The sequence below is a fragment of the Pangasianodon hypophthalmus genome, chromosome 15 (assembly GCF_027358585.1).
Source record: "Pangasianodon hypophthalmus isolate fPanHyp1 chromosome 15, fPanHyp1.pri, whole genome shotgun sequence".
NCBI lineage: Eukaryota > Metazoa > Chordata > Actinopteri > Siluriformes > Pangasiidae > Pangasianodon > Pangasianodon hypophthalmus.
This window is the reverse complement of record NC_069724.1, coordinates 17,673,642-17,697,582: the sequence shown is the minus strand read 5'-3', so window position 1 is coordinate 17,697,582 and position 23,941 is coordinate 17,673,642. Positions and strand designations below refer to the sequence as shown.

At 39.5% G+C, this 23,941-nt stretch overlaps 2 protein-coding genes across 3 annotated transcripts in view; both read left to right on the top strand.

Moving 5' to 3' along the window:
• Window positions 1-1,694: 1,694 nt before the first annotated feature.
• Window positions 1,695-17,737, top strand: idh3b (isocitrate dehydrogenase (NAD(+)) 3 non-catalytic subunit beta). 2 transcript variants are annotated; one of them, XM_026929122.3, is made up of 11 exons: window positions 1,695-1,934; window positions 3,889-4,062; window positions 4,492-4,612; window positions 4,974-5,034; window positions 5,932-6,064; window positions 6,805-6,938; window positions 7,916-8,018; window positions 8,208-8,354; window positions 8,526-8,620; window positions 10,716-10,776; window positions 16,914-17,737. In XM_026929122.3, the coding sequence occupies exons 1-11, from the start codon at window positions 1,710-1,712 to the stop codon at window positions 16,989-16,991; spliced, it is 1,332 nt and encodes a 443-aa protein (XP_026784923.3). In that variant the 5' UTR covers window positions 1,695-1,709; the 3' UTR covers window positions 16,992-17,737. The 2 variants fall into 2 exon arrangements, with proteins under 2 accessions (XP_026784923.3, XP_026784922.3); XM_026929121.3 differs by lacking the exon at window positions 16,914-17,737 and adding an exon at window positions 14,147-15,449.
• A 732-nt stretch (window positions 17,738-18,469) lies between these two features.
• The window catches only part of ptpra (protein tyrosine phosphatase receptor type A), a 39,838-nt gene continuing 34,366 nt past the window's right edge, over window positions 18,470-23,941 (top strand). Inside the window, exon 1 of the mRNA XM_026928994.3 lies at window positions 18,470-18,799. The gene's annotated coding sequence lies outside the window, so the exon portion shown is untranslated. The remainder of the gene's footprint in view (window positions 18,800-23,941) is intronic.

Genomic DNA, 23,941 nt, shown 5'->3' with positions numbered 1-23,941 from the left:
ATTTCCACACACTGATGAAAGTGAAATACTTTTGTACTTTTGTATGTGAAAACGTTTTTCACATGACACTAATAAAAAGAAATAACATTCATATATTGTGTTTCATGTTTTATTCACTGCTGTGATTGCTTTTCTATCCTTAACAGAATCACATAGTTAAATGCAATGCAGCGAACCGAATCGCTTATAAACTTGGATCATATTACATCTGACATAAATTCAGCATTTAATTTTTAAAAAGCAATCCCCTGTTGATTGTTTTTCATTAAAGATATCACGTGATATCATGTGACAAGACTTTTCAGTGCGGTAGGTTTTCTACACTTCCCTGATGCAAAGCAATTCTGTTTGCGTATTGTATTTCATGTTTTTTCACCAGTGTTTTGCTTTTCGCTCTGTCACAGAGTCTTAGACATATGCAATCTACACACGTCCACATATTCTGATGGGGGATACACCACTATATGTAGTGAGCTGATATCAAAAAGGGGATATCATGAGAGATCAGCTTATTGCAACCAAAATCACCTGCATGGAGTAGACATTCACCTCAAACTGGTCCTGATCTGTAAGACAAGACAAATTCAAAGACTCTGTCTTTTTTTCTGGATAGAATGAATGGCATTCTGTGAAGACATTGTGATTGCAAGTTTACCCTACACCTCTGAAATACACTATCTGGGCAAAAGTTTGTGAACATCTGACAATCATATCCATTTGTGCTTTTTGAACACGCCATTCCAGATTTAGTCCCCTTTTGCTGTTATAATAACCTCCACTCTTCTGGAAAGGATTTCCATTAGATTTTGAAGCGTGGCTGTGGGGATTTTCTCAATCAGCCACAAGAGCATTAGTGAGGTTAGGCACTGATGTCGGGCGAGGAGTCAGCGTTCCAGTTCATCCCAAAGGTGTTCAATGGGGTTGAGGTCAGGGCTCTGTGCCGGCCACTGGAGTTCTTCCACTCCAAGCCATGTCTCTATGGACCTCTCTTTTGCACAGCTGGAACAGGTTTGAGCTAGACCGCTTAGTTCCAGTGAAGGGAAATTGTAAAGCTACAGCATACAACGGCATCCTATACAATTGCCTGCTTTGTGGCAACAGTTTGAGGAAGAAACTCATATTGTTGTAATGGTCAGGTCTCCACAAACTTTTAGCCATATAGTGTACCAGTGGGAAAATTGACCATATTTGCTAGACTAAGGGTTCCTAAAAAATGTGTGCATGAATAAAAATGGCAAGAAGCCCTGCATTTATGACAGTGATATATGCAGTGCCCTGAAGGGTATTTATTACAGTGAGGAAAGCTAACAGTTCTGCCAGCAGATATGACTGAACAGGCTTGAATTAATACACTGAAAGTGCTGTTGAGAACAGGTGAGAACATATCACCTTCATAGTCGCACCAGGAATGTGCCAAACTCTTACAAACCCAGCTTGGGGACTGGACCTACATCTTAAAGAGTGAATCCATGTTCAAATCTGCCGCCGTTGGGCCCTTGAGCAAGGCCCTTAACCCTGTCTGCTCCAGGGGGGCCGTATCATGGCTGACCCTGTGTTCTGACCCCAACTTCCTAACAAGCTGGGATATACGAAGAAAAGAATGCTGTAATGTACAGTATATGTGAATAATAAATTAAGAATTCTTCTAAAATGCTACTCTGACCTACTCACAGAGGAACACTTCACAGGGCAGGATTTAGTTTACATTAATGGCTTTTTATTCCATGTGGGGGCGGCAGAGACCTCTACATGCCTTTGTTCGAGGAACCGAAGAAGAAGACACAAGCGTGCTAGCATTGGTCAGTGCTCTGTTTGTGGGCGTGGCTATTCTCGAAAACGGGTACACGCTTCTGTATGATTGCCACACGGCATCCACCCGTTTTTACTTCATGATGGCCGCCGCCTTGAGGAGAAACCTTGTATCATTGGCCAAGGTGAGTAATAATAATCTGATAATAAATACCTAACGGTTCCTTAAATCAGGAGGTTGAACTTCATTAAATATAAAAGATGTCCATGGGAGTTCAGTGTAGTATTTTAAGTTAAACTAACAGGTCTTCAGTAGCTAACAACGTGCTAGATAATGAGAGTTTGGACGCTAACTTGGGCTAAATTTCTTCAGCTGTTATGTTAAACATAGAGCTGCTGCTTTGCACGGATAGGTTAAGAGAATATTTTAATATTCTGTATAGTTTGTCAATTTAGACATCATCTGTTTATTGTAAATGTCTTCTCCTTGCCTGCAGTTGAACGGCTTTAGTAGCTAATATTAGGGCTTGATAAGGGCGTCTCTTCCCTTATTATCAGCGTTTCAGTGCACTGAAGAATTATTCCGTTATGAAATCATTTGTGGTTACATTTTGTAGTAAGCTGAAATAGATGATAAGACTGCCAGTTAAATATCTTTAGTGTACAGAGAATCCGAGTTGACCCGTAACTGGACATATTATACACAAGTGCAGTGTACCAGGATGGTGTTTTCTCGCAGTAATATCGGGAGTAAGGTGCCTGAGCCTAAATGGCGCTCTCTGAGGTATATAATCACATTACCTGGCGGAGGGGGGAGGGGACACGGTGGCTTAGTGGTTAGAACGTTTGCCTCACACGCCTGTGACTGGGGTTCGAATCCCATCTCCGCCCTGCATGCGGGTGTGTGTGGGATTGTGCCCTGTAATTGGTTGGCACCCCATCCAGGGTGTCCCCCACCTTGTGCCCCGAGCTCCCTGGGAAAAGCTCTAGGCTCCCCTGAGTGACCTGGTTGCTTAGGTCTTTTAAACTCTCTGATATTAACTGACACCCCCAGAAGCTCCAGCTCATACTATTAATCTTTTGTTGGGTGCTCTCATCTTGACTTGGTTTTCCTGGTAAATCAATGCCCTGATGCAGCCCCCTCGCTTGTCACAGTAAATAAAGTATGTTCAGGAGTTCATTAATAAGAAGTAAAATCTATCGGTGTAACCTGTGTAGGATAAGCGGTACAGAAAATGGAAGGATGTTTAGCAGGTTAGCAGTTAGATAGATAGATTGATAGGAACACCATTTAATAAGAACTGATCATTCATGTTAAAATGTGATCTCAGTGGCAAGGTTGTTATGCCAGATAGGCTGGTTTAAGTATTTCAGAAGCTGTTGATCTCCTGGGATGTTCACGCACACAACAGAAAATCCAGGAGATCCAAAATTCTGTAGACAGTTGAGGAAAAACACACACACATGTGCCTAGAGTGGGGAAAATCACAAATGGCATCAGTGAAGGTTTTCTCTAGGATGTAGAAGTCATTACTTTGTTGCACTAATATTGGCATTATGGTGTTCAGTCCCATGCGGCTTTTTGATCTTATAGTCCTCTACATGGGGTGTAGAAGGATTATTTCATACTCTGTGTAGTGTGTTTATACAGGGTGTACGCTGCTGAATCCCAAATGGCCCTCTGTTGTGCTTAAATGCATTACATAATATGTAGAAGCCATTATTTTTATATCCTAAATAGGGAGCAGGGATCTGGAAGCCGTTTGGGATTTGGCCAAATGTATAATAACACTAAAGTGTCTGCCATAGTGAAGTTTAAATAATTAATAACTGCAAATTATGTAGTAATACAGAATGCATGATTGCTGAAAAAGTTCATTAATAATGGTTGGTAATAATGAATTATATAACTACAATATATATATAACTATAATTATATATATGCAAGCTACCTATCATACAAATACAGAATACAACAACTCTGCATTAAACAGCTCACTAAAAAAAACCCTTCTTTTTTTTTTTAATTTTTAAACAACTAAGACTGGTCCACCATACATAAGTAGTTTGACCTGAGAGCATAATGGTTAGGTGACCTTTTGACCTCTACTGACTGTTTCCTGTTTGATCCTTCCACAGGGCCTGACTGGTGTTGCCATAAAGCCGCTGTGTGTGCGCTCATTGAGCCTCTCAACCAATCAGAATGCTTCAGACACTCCACCAGCGCGGGCCGACAGCACCTTCAAGGTCACGATGGTGCCGGGAGATGGAGTCGGACCTGAACTCATGATGGCTGTCAAAGAAGTGTTCAAGGTAAATATAAAGCGTTTCCGCACGAGCGCTGACATTGTATTAAAGCAGCAGATGCTTTTTTTTATACCAACAGTCCCAGTTTCCAAAACACTTGTCTAGTCTAGGTGAGGAGGCCTGTGACAGGATAAGCTGTGACAAGGAAATCTGAAAAACTTATAATGTTAACATTATGATATTCCAGTACAGAGGCAGAGAAATTTGTATTTCTACAGTGATCTGATTACCGAAGGCTAAGAGTGATGTATTGTTTTGGTGTATGATGTATCTGTTCTGGCGTGGTCTACATTTAACACATTAAATTTTCCAGTTTGGCTCACTTTAGTATCCCTGACATAAACTGTTGCTAGGGACTTGTTTTAGAGATTTAAGTTATTGCCCTTCTACATTAGGGGTATGTTAAAGCACAGTTTCCATCCCTCTCCCCTGCAGGGTGCTGATGTACCTGTGGAGTTTGAGGAATTCCACCTGAGTGAGGTGCAGAACATGGCAAGTGAGGAGAAGCTAGACCAGGTGCTGACCTCCATGAAGAACAACAAAGTGGCCATCAAAGGTAAAGCTAAATGTTATACATCATTAAAACATTGACACGTTACGGCAAATGAATTGAATAGTAATATATCACAGTTTTCCTAATTCTAAGGTACATTTGGAATGATCTTCACAAGTCAAGAAACATTGCCAACTTCATCTTTATCACTTCTAGATTGATTTAAAAAAGAGAAAAATCTGGAACCTGCACTGAAATACACATTGTAGGAATGCTACCATTCCTATTCTTCTGTTCACTAAAAGAATTATCTTTTTACATTTGCACAACCGCTATGTTTAATCACTAACATAATTGTTCAACAGTTTCACTAATAAGGAATAATAAAGAATAATGTTTGTGTCTGTGTTCTTTTTGGACGTAGGCAAGATCCACACACCGATGGAGTACAAAGGAGAGCTGGCTTCCTATGAGATGAGACTAAGGTCCTACTTCATTCACAACACATCACACCACTCATTGCAGAAACATTGTAGCACTCCTACAGATTAATAGTAAGAAGTAAGAAGAAATTTTTAAAAATGAGGGTGTTCACTTGTCTGATTTTAGAGTGTAAGTAAAAGATAAAAGAAATGAGACCAACCGTTTTGTTTCCGATTTACAAAAATCGTCCATTTTATGCAACACTTTAATTTCACTCGAACATGATCACTGTAATAGAAATCAGCTTTTCAAAAAACATTATCGTTAATTTTTATTATAAACTGGAAACGGGTCATTTTGCAGAACTGCCAACCTTCACGCATTTTCTGTAGGAGTTCTGCACTTTGAAATTGGACTACCACTACGGAAGAAACATGCAAAAAAAAAAAAGAAGCCCCGCCCCCTTAGTAATCTTTTGGTGGGTGCTCTCATCTCGACTTGGTTTTCCTGCTAAAACGATGCCCTGATGCAGCCCTCTCGCTTGGCAGAGTGAATGCAGTATGTTTTTAGGAGTTGTGAAGTTGTGAAGTAAAATCTATCAGTGTATTTTCACCTTAGCTAACATTAGACAAAAATATGTTTAATATCAACTATATTTATTAGTGTTGCACCATAATTTCACCACTGATAACTTTCAGCTGAAATGAAAGTTTTGACCAAACCAAAAAAAATTAATTGGTGTCAAATCTAACACTTTTTTCTAACACAATTAAGTTTAGCTGTAATGATAATTTGAAAGTGATTGTGTGCTCTCCTGTGCTGATCAGCACTAATGCATTGAAACAGTTTAAGCAGCAGCTGGTCAATAGACAAAGGTTGGCCATGTGGAACGAGGGGTTCTATGAGGGGAAATTAGAAGCGTTGTCTGAGTGTGCGTGTCTTTGTGTTTCTAATGACAGGAGGAAGCTGGACCTGTTTGCTAACGTGGTTCACGTGAACAGCCTGCCAGGTTACAGCACACGCCACAACAACCTGGACCTGGTGATCATCCGCGAGCAGACTGAGGGCGAATACAGCTCGCTGGAGCATGAGGTCTCTCTCTCTCTCTCTCTCACTCTCTCACACACACACACACACACACACACACACACACACACACACACACACACACACACACACTGAAGATTCATTGAAGAGGTCTGTCAGATAGATGTTATTTAACACTTGAACAGGACAGAGTGTAAAATATGCTTTAGTCCATATATTATATGGGACAAAATTATGTATATTTATAGAATTTGTGAAGCTGAGAGGAGGTGTGTTAGTGTTAAATTAAGCCCATCACTTTTCATTCATGAGTTTTATGCAGAATATTTATTACTTGACCTGTGTCTTTCACTAGGCAAAAATATACCCCCTGTTAACCCTTTTCTGTTTGTTTTTAATAGTACGGCTCTAATGCTGAATGTAACTAAACCTTTAAGTGGATGATAAACATCTTTCTCTTTATTGCAGCGCCGTCGAATGTTTTTTGACCCGAACTATAACTGTTTGTAGTGGCCTATATGATGTATGTTGTACTGTCTGAGTACAGTCATAACTTTAATATTTGGAGGATTTTTCTATTTATAAACCATTGTGAAGATAGAAGGCTGTGTGGCGTGCCTGAAGTCAACAGTGTAGTAAGATTAGGGAAAACTGGGTCAGATTATTACTGCTAGTCTGAAGAGTGTTTGTGGGGTAAAACTAGTGGCTTACTAATTTTTCTTCCTATTTTCTGCCCAATCAAATATAAGAAGCATTATTAAAAGGAATTGTTTTGTGTGCTACAGAGTGTGACCGGAGTGGTGGAGTGTCTGAAGATCATCACCAGAGAGAAGTCACGCCGCATTGCCAAGTTTGCCTTTGACTACGCCACCAAAAAGGGCCGGAGCAAAGTTACAGCCGTGCACAAGGCCAACATCATGTGAGCCATAATATATAGCATAGGACCTGGTTTTAAATCTAGTACCATTCCTTTAATGAGGCATTCACACTACATCACATGGTGCTATCTTTTAAATATAGGTGGCTTAACAGAGTATAATGAATTAAACAGAGTGGAATTCATTCAGCTTGGAAATTGTCGTTTGTTGTTACCAACGTTAGTATTTTTGATGAAGTCTTTAAAAGGTTCATTAAGAGACCTTAATCATGAGGCAATGCATATGTAATTTTAAAAGCAATTTTCTGCTCATAGTCTTAAACTATTTAAGATTTTCAGAAGAGAACTGATAGATGATTTAGTCATAAGCTCATTTTAAATGCGCAGCTTCTAGACGTGTAATGATCATTTAATTTCACAAACTATGCTTTGCAGTTATGCCATGCAAAGAATCTGGCTTACAGCTATTTTCTAGTCCAGAAAATAGCTTTAACCTATGACCACTTTTTCCCAGATACAGATTAGGCCCAGTTTTGGACAAAACGGTATCTTACTCTGAGATACAAATGAACTGTTAGCTTCCATATTCCTGAGATCTATTTTCCTTTTGGGGTTTCAGATTAAAATAACTGCCAGTGTTTAGTCTGTATTTTTGTGTCCGTTCGTGTCTGCGTGTGTGTGTGTGTGTTTATGTGGTGTTGCGGAGGGGGCTTTTTTATATCTTCAGGGAAATCAAACGTCCACAAGGATATGAATATCTGACAATTTTAACCTTGTAGAGACCAGGCAAATGAGAAGAGCTGCCACTTTTATTTAAAACCTAAAAGAGCCCAAATGTTTCCTTTTGGTTACTGAGGTTAAGGTTGGGGTTAGATTAAGGTGTAGAGACATAATATTAAGCAGCTGCCTTAAAAAGTCAGTGGAAGGTCCTCTCAAGAATAGTAAGACCAATGTGTGTGCGCACGGGTGTGTGTCTGTCTATATGAGAGAGTAAGAACTTTTCCCCCTGGTCCGAACAGGAAGTTGGGTGACGGGCTCTTCCTGCAGAGCTGTGCTGAAGTGGCTGAGCTGTATCCCAAGATCAAATACGAGAACATTATCATTGACAACTGCTGCATGCAGGTACTGGAACTAAACACACTCACCTTTAGTTACACCCTTATTTATAAAGCTTTGTAATTTACTTTCACTGGTTATTTCCATGCAGAGTTCAATCTTTGTACCTTGTAACCTCATTGTACTAAAATATAAGACCATTCTAAGTAAAGAATGTTTTAATTTGCAAGCTGTATACTGTGCTTTGCTGTTTAGCTGGTCCAGAACCCGTACCAGTTTGACGTCCTGGTGATGCCTAACCTCTACGGCAACATCATCGATAACCTGGCGGCAGGTTTGGTGGGCGGAGCTGGCGTGGTGCCAGGAGAGAGCTACAGTGCTGAATATGCTGTGTTTGAGACGGTCAGTGTTTTAGATCACACACCGCAAAAACACAAGTGATCCCGAAAATCAAATGCTGTGTGTATTTCGTGTGGGTCAAAGTTTTAGTGGCTTATAAAAATATGATAGAAATTTTCAGTTAGGAGTATTATTCTCTAACATAATTTCCTTTTCATTGTCTCTTCTCATCAGGGGGCAAGGCACCCGTTTGCTCAGGCTGTTGGGAGGAACATTGCTAATCCTACTGCTATGCTTCTCAGTGCTGCTAACATGCTGCGACATCTCAAGTAAGTTCATCACCACTCCGCATCATAGCTAACACTGTATACATCCACATGTACTGGTGTGTTACTCCTCATGGTGCATGGTACTCCTCATATACTGGTGTGTTACTCCTCATGATCTACACCCTATTCAACTGATCTTAGATTTTTAAATAAAATAAATGAGCGGCCCGGTAATATGAGGCTCTTCTAATGAGGCTGCCACTCGGTAATAATATTGCACAAGCAAATTAGCAAATGCAGGTCATACAAACACATTGTAGTGAATGCTATTTTTAATTTAATTATTTGATAGCTACAGAGCACAAGCTGTATTTTGTGCCGTGTTCTCGGCTTTTTATCAGTGAATGATCTAGTTAACATCATACTTGTTCAGTTTAACAGTCATACCAAGTGGCAAACTAGTCAGTGTGCAATATGCAGTGAAATCATGGCTATCATGTAGAAGTAGAGTTCTGTCAGAAATGAAAGAAAGGTGAATCCTGATTGTGCCACAGCTATCCATGGCCCGGAGACAAGGCCGCAGAATTGGACGTGCTCTCTGAGTAGGAGGGATGGCATACGCTCTCTCCCCTGTCAATCACAGTGACCTAGCCAATTGTGGTCATCTGTAAGCTCATGTATGCAGAAGAGAGCAGATAACAAGAACACTTTGCTCCGAGTGTGTTAGGCTGCCCTGTGACCCAGCATGAGCAGCAGTTTGGAGAGATGCAGTTGCTTGGCTTGACATGTCTCAGAGGAAGCACGTGTTAGTTAATTTGGTTGCGAGCGATGTGAACACTCCATTTGTACTCCACTTGTAGAGTACAGTTGTACTACAATTGAACCCTGGTACCCCAAAAGTATGGGTCTATGCTGTTGTGTACAGTTGTTGGTTTTATTTTTGATATTTGTCATTCCAGCCCTAGTACTGTTTAAACAGACTGTAGTAACCATTAAATGCTTTCAGATTTGTAGCAGTACAATCACAGACATGTTGCACGCCAACTGTTCTGCAATTCCGCAAGTCTGTACTGAAAAACAAAACCCACCTGTCCATGGAGTACAATGTATTCATCGATAGAGTACACTTAAATCAATACACACATTTGTTTACTTCTAAATGGTTTTGATAAATTTAAGTAATATTTTATCATTAAATGGGTCTAAAATAACTCAATAAGTGTGTGTATATATTTAAACTAAGGATAACATTGGCACATATTAATAGCCTTAAGGCTTTTCTATAATAAAAATACATTGACCTGTAGACGTGAAACAAGCTTTATGAGAACCAATCGGAAGTGTCTGTCAAAGCACAAGTTCTTCAGCAATCAGTGAACACCTACACGTGCAAACACCTGGATAGAAAAAAAAAGATACAATGGCACTAAAAGACAGGCTCTGAATTGGACAAACCAGATTGAAATGCTTTAGTGTGCATTATTGCAAATGAATAAATACACTATATGGCCAAAAGTTTGTGGACACCTGACCATCACACCCATATGTGTTTGTTGAACATCTCATTCCAGATTTATTCCCCCTTTGCTGTTATAATAAGCTCCACTCTTCTGTGAAAGCTTTCCACTAGATTTTGGAGCGTGGCTATGGGGATTTTATGTTCATTCAGCCACAAGAGCATTAGTGAGGTCAGGTACTGATGTTGGGTGAGGAGGTCTGGGGTGCAGTCGGTGTTCCAGTTCATCCCAAAGGTGTTCAGTGGGGTTCAGGTCAGGGCTCTGTGCAGAACACTCAAGTTCTTCCACTTCAGCCTTGGCACACCATGTGTTCTTGGAGCTCACTTTGTGTACAGGGGCATTGTCATGCTGGAACAGGTTTGGACCTCTTAGTTCCAGTGAAGGGAAATTGTAATGATACAGCATACAAAGACATTCTATACAGTTGTGTGTTTCCAACTTTGTGGCAACAGTTTGGGGAAGATGATGTGACGATCAGATGTCCAAAAACTTTTGGCCATATAGTGTAGATTCAGTTGGCTGTATCTGAATGCATCCTATCATTAACCTCTTGTGTACTGACACAGTGTGGTATTGTTGTGGCTTATAAAATACATGAAAATCATTGTATGTTTTGTTCATGAACTCTTCTGTTTCAGTCTGGAATATCATTCTAACATGGTGTCTGAAGCTGTTAAAAAGGTTATAAAACAGGGCAAGGTAAGAAGCTTTTGGTGTTTTGTGTTTGTGTGTGTGTGTGTGTGTGTGTGTCAGTGTATGCATATCTATAGTAGGGTCTAAAATTCCAAAACCAAGATCTGTTGTTTTAACTTTATCATGTAGCATTGCTGGGTCTGGTCTCTCAACCATTAATACCTGACTCCATTAGTACAGTCCTCTGTGTGTTTAAATCCTGCTTAGGAAATATGATATACTAGATGTTCATAACTGATTTAAATGAAACAGTTCTTGGAAGTGGGCCTGGAAAAGAACTGACAAACATGTAAATGTATGTGGTGGTATAATGTGTGTGAACGTGGGTTTAGGGAGTGTGAAAGTTCACTGTGTGTGTGTCTGCATGTGAGAAGACAATGATTACACTTTATGCTAAGAAGAGAAACCTCTAATTACCTGATTAATCCTGCACCTTGTTTCAGCTTGTTAAACTAACACATGGGCTTCATTTGGCTGCACTTTTCTCTGTTTTTATAACTCATAAATCTATAAACAGATCATTATGCTTCAGTTTGTTTGTTTGTTTAGGTTGACCACTCTCAAATCAATCATTATTTCAGGTCTAAGCTGCTTATAGTGGTGTTTTTTGTGTAATATTTGAATTTGTGTGTAAGAGAGCATGAATGGGTTGCACAGTGGTGCATCGGATACCTGGAGTCAGTGCTGAGCTCAAGTTACTGTCTGTTTTACGTGTTCTCCCCATGTCTGTGTGGGATTAATCTGGGTTCTCTGGTTTCCTCCGACTCTCCAGAAACATACCAGTAGGTGGACACACACTTGCACACACACTAGATGCCTTTCAATGGACAAGAAGTCCATCAAAGGTGTGTTCGAACTTTGTGCCCAGTGTTTTAGGACAGCATTAAGTCATAATTGAGAGGTTGTACTCTGCTGAACGTATGAATGAGATCTCAATCCACAACATCCCAACCACGATGTATTGTTGCCTTGCACCTTGTGTTCCTGCGATAGGCCTTAGGTGGAGAAGCTAGCATGTGGAGAAGAAGAACAAGGACAACAGAAACAGATTTGAAGCATAAACAATGCAGTAGGATTGTTCAGGTGTCTTTGCCTGGGATTTTGTTGCTCCTTTTTAGAATATTCAACATAATATTAGTTGATACACCATTTTGATTTTTCCTTGCTCACAGATTCCAAGCTAGAACAGTTAGAAGAAGGACTTCAGATCCATCGAGTGGTGCTGTTCAGTGTCATTACACAGTCAGTTTACATATATATGCCTAAGACATAACACCGTTCCTATTTAGAGCAAAGTTTACATCTTTCTGTAGGACAATTAGGAATCAACTCGATCATAAACAAGCCTTTTTTTTATTCAGTTTTTACTTTTTTGACAAAGTAATTATATACAGTTATATATATTTATTGGTAAATGAATAATTATTTAATTCCAAAGTCAAACTCAACAAATTATAGGCTACAGATGTGTAACATGTTTTGAATTAAGTGGTATTTTTACAAGCAGGCTGGATATTATATTGAATATTGAAATATTTATATTGAAATATGTTACAGTTGATTCTGGTGCTATTTTGTTGGTTGGTGGTGTATTTTCACAATTTCCATGAGAAGCGGTTGTGCCCCATGCCGACGTCGCAGGGGGACATCGCTATCACAGTTAGAATAGTGTTTCATAGGAGAAAAAGTTTCAACAATCTCAAGTAACTATATTTTGCCGTTCGCTCATGAAAACAAAAGAGCGAGAGCTTCTTTTCTGAAACATAATTTTTCAGTGATGCTCAGTGTCATATTAGTGAGACCTTCAACACAGAATTAGCAGGAACCCCAGAAATTCCCAGAATGCAATGCAGATATATGATGCAATTGTGCTGAGGTATGCCAGAGGTGTGGCTAGTTAGCATTTCTTCGAGATGACGAGCACGGTGGCATTGACGTTGTACTAGCATGAAGGTTAAAGCGTTGGAACCTGATCTGTTTGAGGAGAGTGTACAGATAAGGTGAGAGCTGGTCAGAAAGGACTAAAGCTCTGATGTCTTTGGGTAGCAGGTAGTCAAATGGCATTGTGGGTAATGTAGGGAAACTGTTAACTGAAGTGAAAATAGACATGTCAATGAAAATTTTAAACTTAGAAAAAAAAGTTCAGGGTGGATTTTTTTTTCTTTAAGAAGTTCCATGTGAAGAAAAGTGAAGTTTGTGCCTTTAGTAACAAATCTGAGTCAACAGGACTGAATATTGTAGCTGTCCTACTGTCCTAGATCATACAGGGACGAATGCATCTGTTTTTTGTTTTTTTTTAATAAACTAATAAGTATTTTTTTTCTTAGTACCACTCCTGTGCTTCTGATTCTTCAGTCTCATTGGTGATATTTTACAGTCAGTGTCTTCAAGAGCTCTCAAAGATGAGTGTCAGTGATGTGTAAGAATGCTTGAAAAGTCTCTTCTAGCAAGCTAGAGAAAGTATTCTTTGTCATACATACACAATTGAAAAGATAAGCAAGTATGTATTAACAGAATGGCCAATATTGGATCTAATGTTAGCCCAAACACGTGCAGTTGTGCTGTTGCTAATGGAGTGTCTTTTTATATGAAACTGGATACTGCCCGTGATATCGATTTCTACACGTACATGAAGTTATTACGTGTGACTTACCATGTCAGACTATCCTTTTTTTTTTTGAACTATGATAACCCATATGCTATAAAAGTAAACATTGCCAACATGCTAGCCATGTTATCAGCATGTAAAAGTGCTAGTATGTTTACTAATTGAATAAGAATATTTTAGTACGACGATCAGAACGTATGTTCAACGTGTGTTTACTGACAATCGTCTCCTGAGATCCCTCTGGTCTGGGAAGCTATTGAAGCTTACAGCGCTGTTACATTTTGAAGACACTATGCAGAGTGCCACAGCAGTGCTCAGCATATTTCTTCGTTTGTCTCAGAAACGGTTCTGTCCTAAATACCTTTCGGCAGATGCTAATTGTCATGTGGCTTTTACCGGAACCTGAAGGACAAGTTGCTGTCTCGGTGTACTGACGAATGTAAACAATGCTGCCGGAAATCTGAGTGTCACACTATTTCAAAACAGAAATGCAGATATGAATAAAACAGATATGAATAATTAAGCATGAGAAATAACTGGGCCTGGACATGGCAGTATTACTAACTACTAATCTAATGACTTTATAACTTATCATTATGCCTTTTCCTTTTCTTGCAAGATCACGAATCTGTAATGGTACAGTCTGAATCAGATCTGTATGCGTTGTCACTCCGAAAGCACTCCACGCATCTTCATTGTTTTGAATGTATTAGAGATCCAAATCCTTCCTCATGCTTGTGTGTGTGTGTATGTATGTGTGTGTCTCAGGTGCGGACGCGAGACCTTGGCGGTTACAGCACTACGGGTGATTTTGTCCGTGCCGTCGTGGCCAACCTTCGTCACCGGCCTGTGTGCTAAGGACCCTAGCCGCTCCCAGTAGACCACTTCCCCATGCTTTTCACCCTTCTGCCCTTACCGTTTCCATCGCTTGCTGCTACTGTCGGTGTTTGAGAGCAGACTTTGCCCATATTACTGGCAGTTTTTCCTTGTTTTTTTCTGCTGCAATGTTTTTCTGCTGTTGTGTTTTTTTTTCTTATTAATTTGCCTCTTTTTTTTTTTTTTTTTTTTTGTCAATTTAAAACCTGTGCCATAACAACCCAATGTTCCCTACCAAATCCAAAGCATTGAAGATGGGTCACTAGTCCTGTTTATTCACACTAGAAAGTCTCATTTACACTATTTCATTTGACACGAGATGTCTTAACCTGACTGCTCAGTGTTGGTTGGGTAACAGGGGCAGTATTTCTTTCCTCATCTTATACATTTCATCCTAAGTGATGAGATACTGTCATGTTTATATCACTGTACTACTCACTTGATCAATGGCTGCTAGTGTTTAGCATTCCTTAAACTTTCATGAGCTTGTTTCTGTGTGTGTGAACAAACTGTAGGTCACCTGAATAGGTTAAAAGTTCCATGGAGTTCATTCAGCATTTTAAAATGGATTTCTCAGCTCCATTGCCATCATCTGCAGCAACCAAAAACTCCTGCCAACCCCACAGTGCAGCAAACACGTATGCGACGAAACAAACATTTTTTTATGTAGACTGATTTTCAACAGTATTGGAAAGGATTAAGAAGCTATTCCCAACCTTGCATCATTTCATTTCATTTTTTTTTTTATATAACATTGTGAACTAGGTGGGGAGAAAAGTGTTTCATATAACCACAAAAATCACTATTTATGATTGAACTGCTTGTTTTTCGAATAAATACTCCTGTAAAAAAGTGTTGACACCCGGGACAAAATAAAGACTATTCTATAAAATTACATGGTCATGTGGCCGTTTTATAGAGAATCATCTTCTCAGCTGATTCCTGTTGGGGCTTTGTGTATCAGTTGTTTAGGGAAATGGGTTTGGGAAGCTATGAAGTATAAAATTTCAAATCACCACCCTGCACATTTCATATGCCTACACTCCAAGGCCAAGCCCAAAATGGAAATATTAAGCTTTTATTGGTCTTAACAACAAACCATTGGTCAGGAAATTAGCAAGAATGAAACAAACGCACTCCTGAGAGCTCCTGTGCCACCATTTGCTCATTTACTTTTGCTGCAATGAACTGATTGAGGAAAAGCTAGAAATGGGGAAATTCACTTATATAGTCTTCTTGTATGCAAAGGTAAAAATCATGATAATGATTAAAATTTTTGATGTAAAATTCAAACTAAAATATGTCTGGGTGTACAAAATTCAAAAAATATATTCTGGGATGTTTTTTCTTAAAAGAGTAGTTATTATTTGGTTATCTGCCACACCTAATGCAGCCCATCAAGGGCCACAAGGCTTAAGTATTTAAAGAAATCTAATTTCCTGACCAATGAATTGTTGTTAAGACCATTAAAAGCTTAATATTATGCTTTGCCCTTTTTTTTTTTTTTTTTTTTTTTTTTTTTTTTTTTGGTGTGGGTGTGTGTGTGTGTGTGTGTGTGTGTGTGTGTGTATGTCCACACAACTGCTAATTATCAAACCCTTCATGCCTTACACCAGGGGTGAGAAAAGAGTCATGAGTCTCTACTTTTCATCAAGCATTTCTTTACTGTGTGATGACCAATGAATCATTTTGACCATTCTGTGTTTTCACATCAAAACTGATGAGCTGAATGTGGTCAGGTCCTGTACATCTGCAGGATACTGTGTTTTAAGGAGCAGCTCTGCGCCTGTGACACACAGGCTGTGTTTTAAAGCTGAAAAATTGGAAGCACAATGTGCTTGAGGCTTTAAACCAATTCTCCATGCCCAGGAACTCACAGGTTTTAGTATATAATTTATACTATCACAAATTCACAGGGGCTAATTAAATGGTGAATAAAAAAGTGCTAGATGTGCTGCTGTTGTATAAATTTATAGGATAACTGAAGCTTGTATATGATTCGGGAGCTGTTATATAGTGGTTGATAATTCTGCTAGTGAGTCACAAGAAATGTTTGTTTTGTGGCTAAGAAAGAAAAAAGGGAGTCTACTTCTGAGCTGAAGGTGATAATTCTGCATTCATAGGCACGTGCTCCTTGTAAATAATGGCTGGAAGTCGTCCAAAATATTGATCCTGAGCTTGGGTTACTGTCTGTGTGGAGATTTGCATGTTCTCAGACCCTTAACAGGATAAACGGTTACTGAAGATGGATGAAAAATGTCCTGCTTGTGTATTGTGGACATTTGTTCATTTATTTATTCAGCATTAGTCAAAGTTTTATCCCGGTTAGGATCGTGGAGGATACATCTCGGGAACACTGGGAACAAGGCAAGAATACACCCGTCTGTCTCAGGGTACTATACAAACACACACATTGACACACTCATACACACCTGGGGGTATTTTAGCAGAGCCAGTCCACCTACTGCTATGTTTCCGGGAGGAAACCCAAGACAACCTGGGAACATGGGACAAGCTGGACGTGGAAGACTAAAATATTATTTGGATAGCCTCCTCTCCAAATGTGTGTCTGTATGTGTGTGTGTGTGTGTGTGTGTGTGTGTGTGTGTGTGTGTGTGTGTGTTTGTTTCTAAAATAATGGTCTATTTCTTTGGCACAGGTGCGCACGTCAGATCTGGGAGGCTACGCTTCAAGCGACGAGTTCACTCGAGCGGTCATTTCCAACCTTTCTGCGTGAGCGTGCATCAGTGTCATTACCGATGTGGTTGCGTAAATGCTGGTGATGCTACACATTTCCCAATAAGATGATTGCGTAAGAACTGTACACTTTCAACAGTTTTATGAACTAAAATATTCGTGGATTAAGCTATGAATTGTACAAATACAGTATAACATCAGTGTAGAAAATGTTAAGGTGTAAAGTACTTTCTAACATGTTTAGAGTAGAAAATTTGGGGTCCCTACTTTAAACCACACCTGAACTTGTGAGCCTAGCTAAGATGACGAATGAGACAAATTTGTTGCCTTGTGAAAATAGACACAAGTTAACACAAGCTACAGCAAGTGAAAAACATGACATAAAATGTTCAGGTTAAAACCGTACATCATAAATTAGTGATACGCTGCATAACCTGGATGCTGTTAGCCAATCATAATGAACACTTTAAAGTATTGCTGAAAACTGTACATCCTGTACCAGCTTGACGTCACCACGTCGGTATTAACCAATCAGCTACGCTCTTCTCCTCATCACACCTCCAGTGTCCTGATGGGGCTCTCAGTAAACAGCTCTGGCACTCATCCGTCTTCATTTCTGTGTCCTTATAAAAGCAGCAAGTCTATAGTTTGGATCAGGTCAATTGCTGACCCACATTATTTGCTTTATTTACTGTTTGAACTTGAAACTGAGCTATTTGTTATATTTATTTGCTTGTTAACTGCTATTTATTCTTCAGTGAACATAAATAAATTTAAATGCAGCAACTCAGAATTGTTATTATTATTATTATTATTATTATTGACAATGTCAGTGTCATTACTGCATTTTGAATTCATGCTTGTACATTATGATAATATATGATGATAATAACATGCACATTCATCAGTATTAAGGCCCTTTGTTTTCATCAACTCCAACACCCTGTCCATTGTGTGCACTATTTCTGTTTTGTGTTTTCTTTTTTTTTTACTTTATTATATTTATTCATTATTATTATTATTATTATTATTATTATTTTAAGACATATACACATACTGTCAGGGCCATAAATATTGTGTACCACAGTATACTGGAGTTGAAACTGAGTAATGAATACGAGCTCAAAGTGCAGATTTTCAGCTTTAATATGAGGTTATTTACATCCAGTGTCGAATTACAGCACTTTTTATATGTAGTTCCCCCTTTCAACTCCAATATACTGTGGTAGACAGCTGAAATAACAAGAACTTTGTCAGTGTCCACATGTTTAAGGACCTGACTGTATGTTTTATGACACATACAGTACGTAGGTATATGTATGTATGTACCACTGCAAGGCGCGGTGTCGCCGCAAGAGGGCGCAACACACCCGTGAGCGATATGGGGGCGTGGTTTGATGTAAGCGCAGGGACGAGCCCCAAAAAAGAATGGGCACTCGTGGGCGTGGTCTATGCTGGGAAGGAGGCGGGGTTTGCCACTGGGAAAATCCACTGCCTTCCCATTCCAATCGGCCAGGCGCAACATGGCGGACTAGGAGAGGCGGCACGACAGCGCCCGGATACAGCGAGCAAAACGCGGGATACAGGCACCCGGCGTTGCGGAGAGCACAAAAACGGATCCTGGTGAAAGAGAAGAGGAAGAAGGGCGAAAAACAGAGCACTTTAGGACTTGTTTGGATATGTAATTTTGAACCAGGTTCCGAGCGGGCCGTGTTCAGCGCAACCTCGGCACTCGGGGTGAGGAGGAGTCCGGGGCCGGGACATCGAGTGCTGGATACCAAGTTCACAAACCCCCGCTCTCCAGTGCAGCTATTAACGGTCTACAGTGTGTGAAAAAAGGGCGGCGAGGTGAGTTACACACGGCCTTCTAAAATATATTAACCTGATAAAGTGCAGTTTGGAATAATTAGGCTGAAGTGTGTTCAGTGTGAGTGGAATAATAAAGCGCGCTGGAAGGGAGGAAAGACACAGCGTAGCTTTTAATGGAGGGCGGGGCCAGAGCGCCCGCGCGCGCGCGCGCGCACACACACACACACACACACACACACACACACACTCTCACCCATTCTACACACACACACTTCCATTCTACACTCACATCTTACACACTTACAGCACACACACACTTCCATTCTACACTCACAGCACACACACTCATCCTACACACTTACAGCACACACACACACACTCATCTTACACACTCACAGCACACACTCACTTCCATTCTACATACCTGTATTCTACACTCACAGCTCACACACTCACAGCTCACACACTCGTATTCTACACACTGCCATTCTACACTCATATTCTACGCACTTCCATTATACACTCATATCTTACACACTCATATTCTACACACTCATCCTACACAGATGCTACACACTCATATTCTACACACTCATATTCTACACACAGATGCTACACACTCGTATTCTACAGTCATACTCTACACAATTTCATTCTACACTATGACACAATAACGTTCTACACTGTTATATTTTTATTCCACACTACTGCATTAAAAATAGTCCATTACAGTCACATTCTACACTCTTGCATTCGATCAGATTTTACACCATCACATTCAATTTCAGTTTACATAATCACACTTACACAGTTGTACAGTCTCTACTATCATGCTCTACACAACCACGTTGCACAGTTGCTTTCTAACATTGGATTAGACCATAACTTGTTAGAAAGTTGTTGTACTTAATTTTATTCTATACTGACATACTGTACAAGTCACACAGTCTGCACACACACTCCTTCTGCATCTAGTACATGCTTACATTTCACACAGTTACCTTCTGCACTGTCCTGTTTAGTCACTGTTACATTACACACTTCATTACACTACATTATACCCTTTTACTCTCTTACATCAAACTTTTACATTCAGTCACATTCCCTGGTATGCGTTACAGTCTACTTGATCACATTATATATTTTATATGTCTATACAGACATGTTGTACACAGTTACAGTCAATACGATCATTTTCGGTCACACACTGCGGGATCCCATTTCACACAGTCTTACTGCACACAGTTAAACGTTACGCCGTCATGTTCTGCATCATTACTTTCTCACACACCCATTTCTACACATGTATTCATTCTATAAGATCCCAGCATTTACAGTGCACGTTCGTTAGTCATCCTGCACCGCCACGTTTCTCCAAAATTCCCTTTTCATTATAATGCATGCAGTTAAAATGTGCACAGCTGTGTTACACACAACACTGAGAACAATGCTAGTCGAGTGTGTTCGTCCCACCAGTCCATATTGTTTCTGAGTAAGGGATGACACATCTACCTACATTATGAAGTGAAACCAAAACAAGTGGCACATACATTGTATTTTATTTCACAAAACAAGCTCAGACAAGAGGGTTAGAGGTTTAGAAAACTGGGCTGAAGTAATTGAGTTGTGTTTGGTCTGAATGACACGGAAGATTAGAGCAGCCATCATCACTTCAGTTTCTTTCACTCACGCAGTAAAACGATCGTCTACTTTAGTGACAGTGCTTGTGATTAGTGTCATTTTTTATCCAAAAATAAATAAATATGAATGTTTATATGTATTGTATGATAGATTGTGTCATATGTTTGAATGCCAAGATAATAGCTGAAAATGGCTTTTAAGAGTCCCTCCACTTTTTACCCTTATATAGAATGCAAAGATGTATGAATATCTATCAATATCCAAATTCAAAACAGCCACATGTCCTGTTATCTCAACTCCACCCCTTTCCCTTATCTGGAAAGATAATGGAATAATACAAAAAACAAAGTACACAGCGTGTCCCAAAAGTCTCCACACTTAGGGGAAATTAACACTTTTTACCAAAATGTAACTTTATTTACAAAACTTCCTCTACATGATTGCCATTCCTCTGTAAACACACACACAGTCGTCTCTCCCAACTTTGGCTCCCAGTTTGGAAACAGTGTCGTGTGTGTGATGTGCTTGACATGTTTCCTGTTAAAGTCCATCGCAACCTTGCGACAGCTTCCCGATCCAGCCACGAGAATGATTTCAATATGTTCTTCTTTTGTCAAAGACGTTCTTAAAGGCTATCTTTAAAAAAAAAAAAAAAACTAAATATGAAAAGTTTTGGAAGACATTTTGCTAGAAAGTGGTAATTCCCCCTATGTATGGAGACTTTTGGGACACACTGTACATGTGTGAATCTCAGATTAACGCTGAGTTAAAGAGGAGATATTTGTTCACTACAGCTGGGTAATTGTTGATGTATCAGAAAACCACAACAGTTTTATTCCTCTTATCCCACACCAATTTGTCATCACTAACAAGTTTTTTTTATATGTTACAGAATGACAAATTGTGCGTCTTGTGTATCTTGTTATAGTTACGGTTAATATTGTGGAACATCCGTAAAACAAGTTAGTATCTGCTATCACTTATTTTAAACCACGATAAACCGTCCTTTCCTCACTGGCCTCTCTAAGTTAATGCAACAAAAAAAATGCAACTGGTCATTTTACTGAGAAACTGCCAAGTCCTGAAGACTATCCATATCAGAAAACTTAGTTATAGCTTTATGTCTTAGTGTTACAAGGTGCTGACACTAGAGACTCCTTCCACAAATGTTAAGTAAACATTTTCTCAGAGAAAATCTCACCATATCAACAATCACATATGGTAGTTTACAAAAACCTACATACCCAGTGTAAGTTTTTACCATAGAAACCCAAATGTGTTAGAATGAGCATTAATATAATCTCTACAGCTGGAACTTCTGTCATTTTTATAATCGAGAACGAATTAACACCTGACGACTTCTGTACAACTGCTGTATTTTCCTGTAGGTCACATTAGCAGTAGCTGCTTAGTCAGGTAGCTTGTGTTTGTCACAAGTAGACATGAGTCAGATTTTAGTGTCTGCGTCTCGTGCTGTATTGTCATTCGTGGTAATTTATGTAACAGTAACTTAACCTCTGTCAAACTAAAGAAATGTATATTGGGTAGAAATGACAGCAGAGCTTCCACAAGGGTTTTGTTTTTACACTAAGGTATCGTATTGCTGTTTCATTGCTCCATATTGCGATGTTACCACATAATAAAACCCTCATCTGTGAAGTCGTGATGTTACAAATATTCATGGTTACTTTATTTAGAACAAAATAATCCGTATTTGATGGATCGTGTAATTGATGGAGTTTATTAAACCCTTTGGATATATTGTTGTTATCGCACAAGAGGATAATATTAGGGGCGAGGGTGTTATTTGAATATAGGAACTTCTCGGTTATCTTAACTTATTCAAATAAGGCCTGTGTCATTTGGTATCAAAGTCAAATAACAAATCATGTGTTTTTTTTTTTTAATTAGTTTTTAAATATGTTTTTTGGCTGAGGCAGCTTGGTGGTGAAGCAGGTAGCCTTGCCAACTCGCCCGCAACCCTGACCTGAATAAAGCGCCTACTGAAAGTGTGTTTTGCTTGCACATGCAGCGTAAAGCAGAGAATCTCAGAACACAAGTAACTGATATTGTGGCCTGTGTCGTCTAAACAACATGGTCACATGTAAACAGTGCTATATATGGGGAAAAAACTTTTCTATGCCAGCTAGTTCTGTAGCGGTGGAGAGGGTTTTTCTTAAAGACACAGTGGGTGTTAATTATTTCTGAAGTCACCTTACACCTGAGCACCCAGATTTTCTCCCTGATTTAGTCTTAGCTAATTCCCACTCACCAGCCAGCACTCCGTAACATAAAACAGCTACCAACCCAGGAGAGAGAAGGCTATCATGTGCTTCCTCCGAGACGTGTAGCCGCCAGCTGCATCTTTTTGAACCGCTGCTCATGCTGCTGTGTCACAGGACGGTATAACACACTCGGAGGAAAGCGCTGTCTGCCCCCTTCCGCATGCATGAGCTCACAGATGCCCATGATTGGTTGCCATGGTTGCTTGGAAACCTCATTAACCAGGCTAAAAAGTGATAGCTAACGTAATCTAGTAACATTTGGCCAGCTAGTTATTTATGTGAATTAATACAGATTAACGAATAAGCATATGAGTATTATCCTCTTCTAACACCATTTCTAATGTAGCACATTGTGTCTGAATTCGGCAAAAAGTCACCAAGTTGTTGGCGAAAGTGTCGACTGTGAGATATGGTTCACGCATCGCACGTGAAAGATACCATTCAAGGCTGGTTAGCATCTTTATTTTCTCTTAGAATATTGAACTGTGAGGTGACATATTGTGAGTGATGTGCTAGCAAGAGAGTCATATGATAGCTTTGTGCCGAATCTGTATTTTCCTCATGTTTTAGAGCCAGATCACACCTCAACTGATGTGTGTAGTGCAGCAGGTGGTGGGATTTGGAAGCACACTGTATAATTACAGCATTGAGGTGAAGCACATTAGGTTTAAACATAACAAATGAAAACTATTGTGGACACACAGTCTGCTTGTCCCAAACACCCAGGCTGCTGATTTGTCCGCCTCGATAGTGTTAATGGAGTTACTGTTTTGTTTGTATTGCGTTTTTATGTTAGGTGTCCAGATTATTTTTAGTTTGTCGCTTTCATACATTGCAGGCCCCAGTGTCACTCAGATGAGGATGGATTCCATTTTGAGTCTGGTTCCTCTCAAGGTTTCTTCCTCATGTCGTCTCAGGGAGTTCTTCCCTGCCACCATCACCTCTGGCTTGCTCATTAGGGATGAATTCATAAATTTAAAACTTATATCCTGAATTTATATATGTCCGTAAAGCTGCTTTGTGACAATGTCTATTGTTAAAAGCACTATACAAATAAAATAGAATTGAAATTGACTTATATGCATTTTTAAGTTTGTTGGATTGTTTTGAACAGAGTTTAAAATGGAAGTTTCAAAAGGATTCACATTGGGGTCAGTTTGAAACAGGCGCACAGATGAAATGAAAGAATGCTGAACATTCACTGTTGTCATTTCTTTAATCCTAACATTATAAAACATTTTCTTGTTAAGATATT

Bases quoted from the DNA above. Each gene is read 5' to 3' on its own strand.
- idh3b (XM_026929121.3), top strand. From the start codon at position 1,710: ATGGCTTTTTATTCCATGTGGGGGCGGCAGAGACCTCTACATGCCTTT. The intron at 8,019-8,207 runs GTACTGGAACTA...TTTGCTGTTTAG, and splicing joins TTGACAACTGCTGCATGCAG to CTGGTCCAGAACCCGTACCA. The intron at 8,355-8,525 runs GTCAGTGTTTTA...TCTTCTCATCAG, and splicing joins AATATGCTGTGTTTGAGACG to GGGGCAAGGCACCCGTTTGC.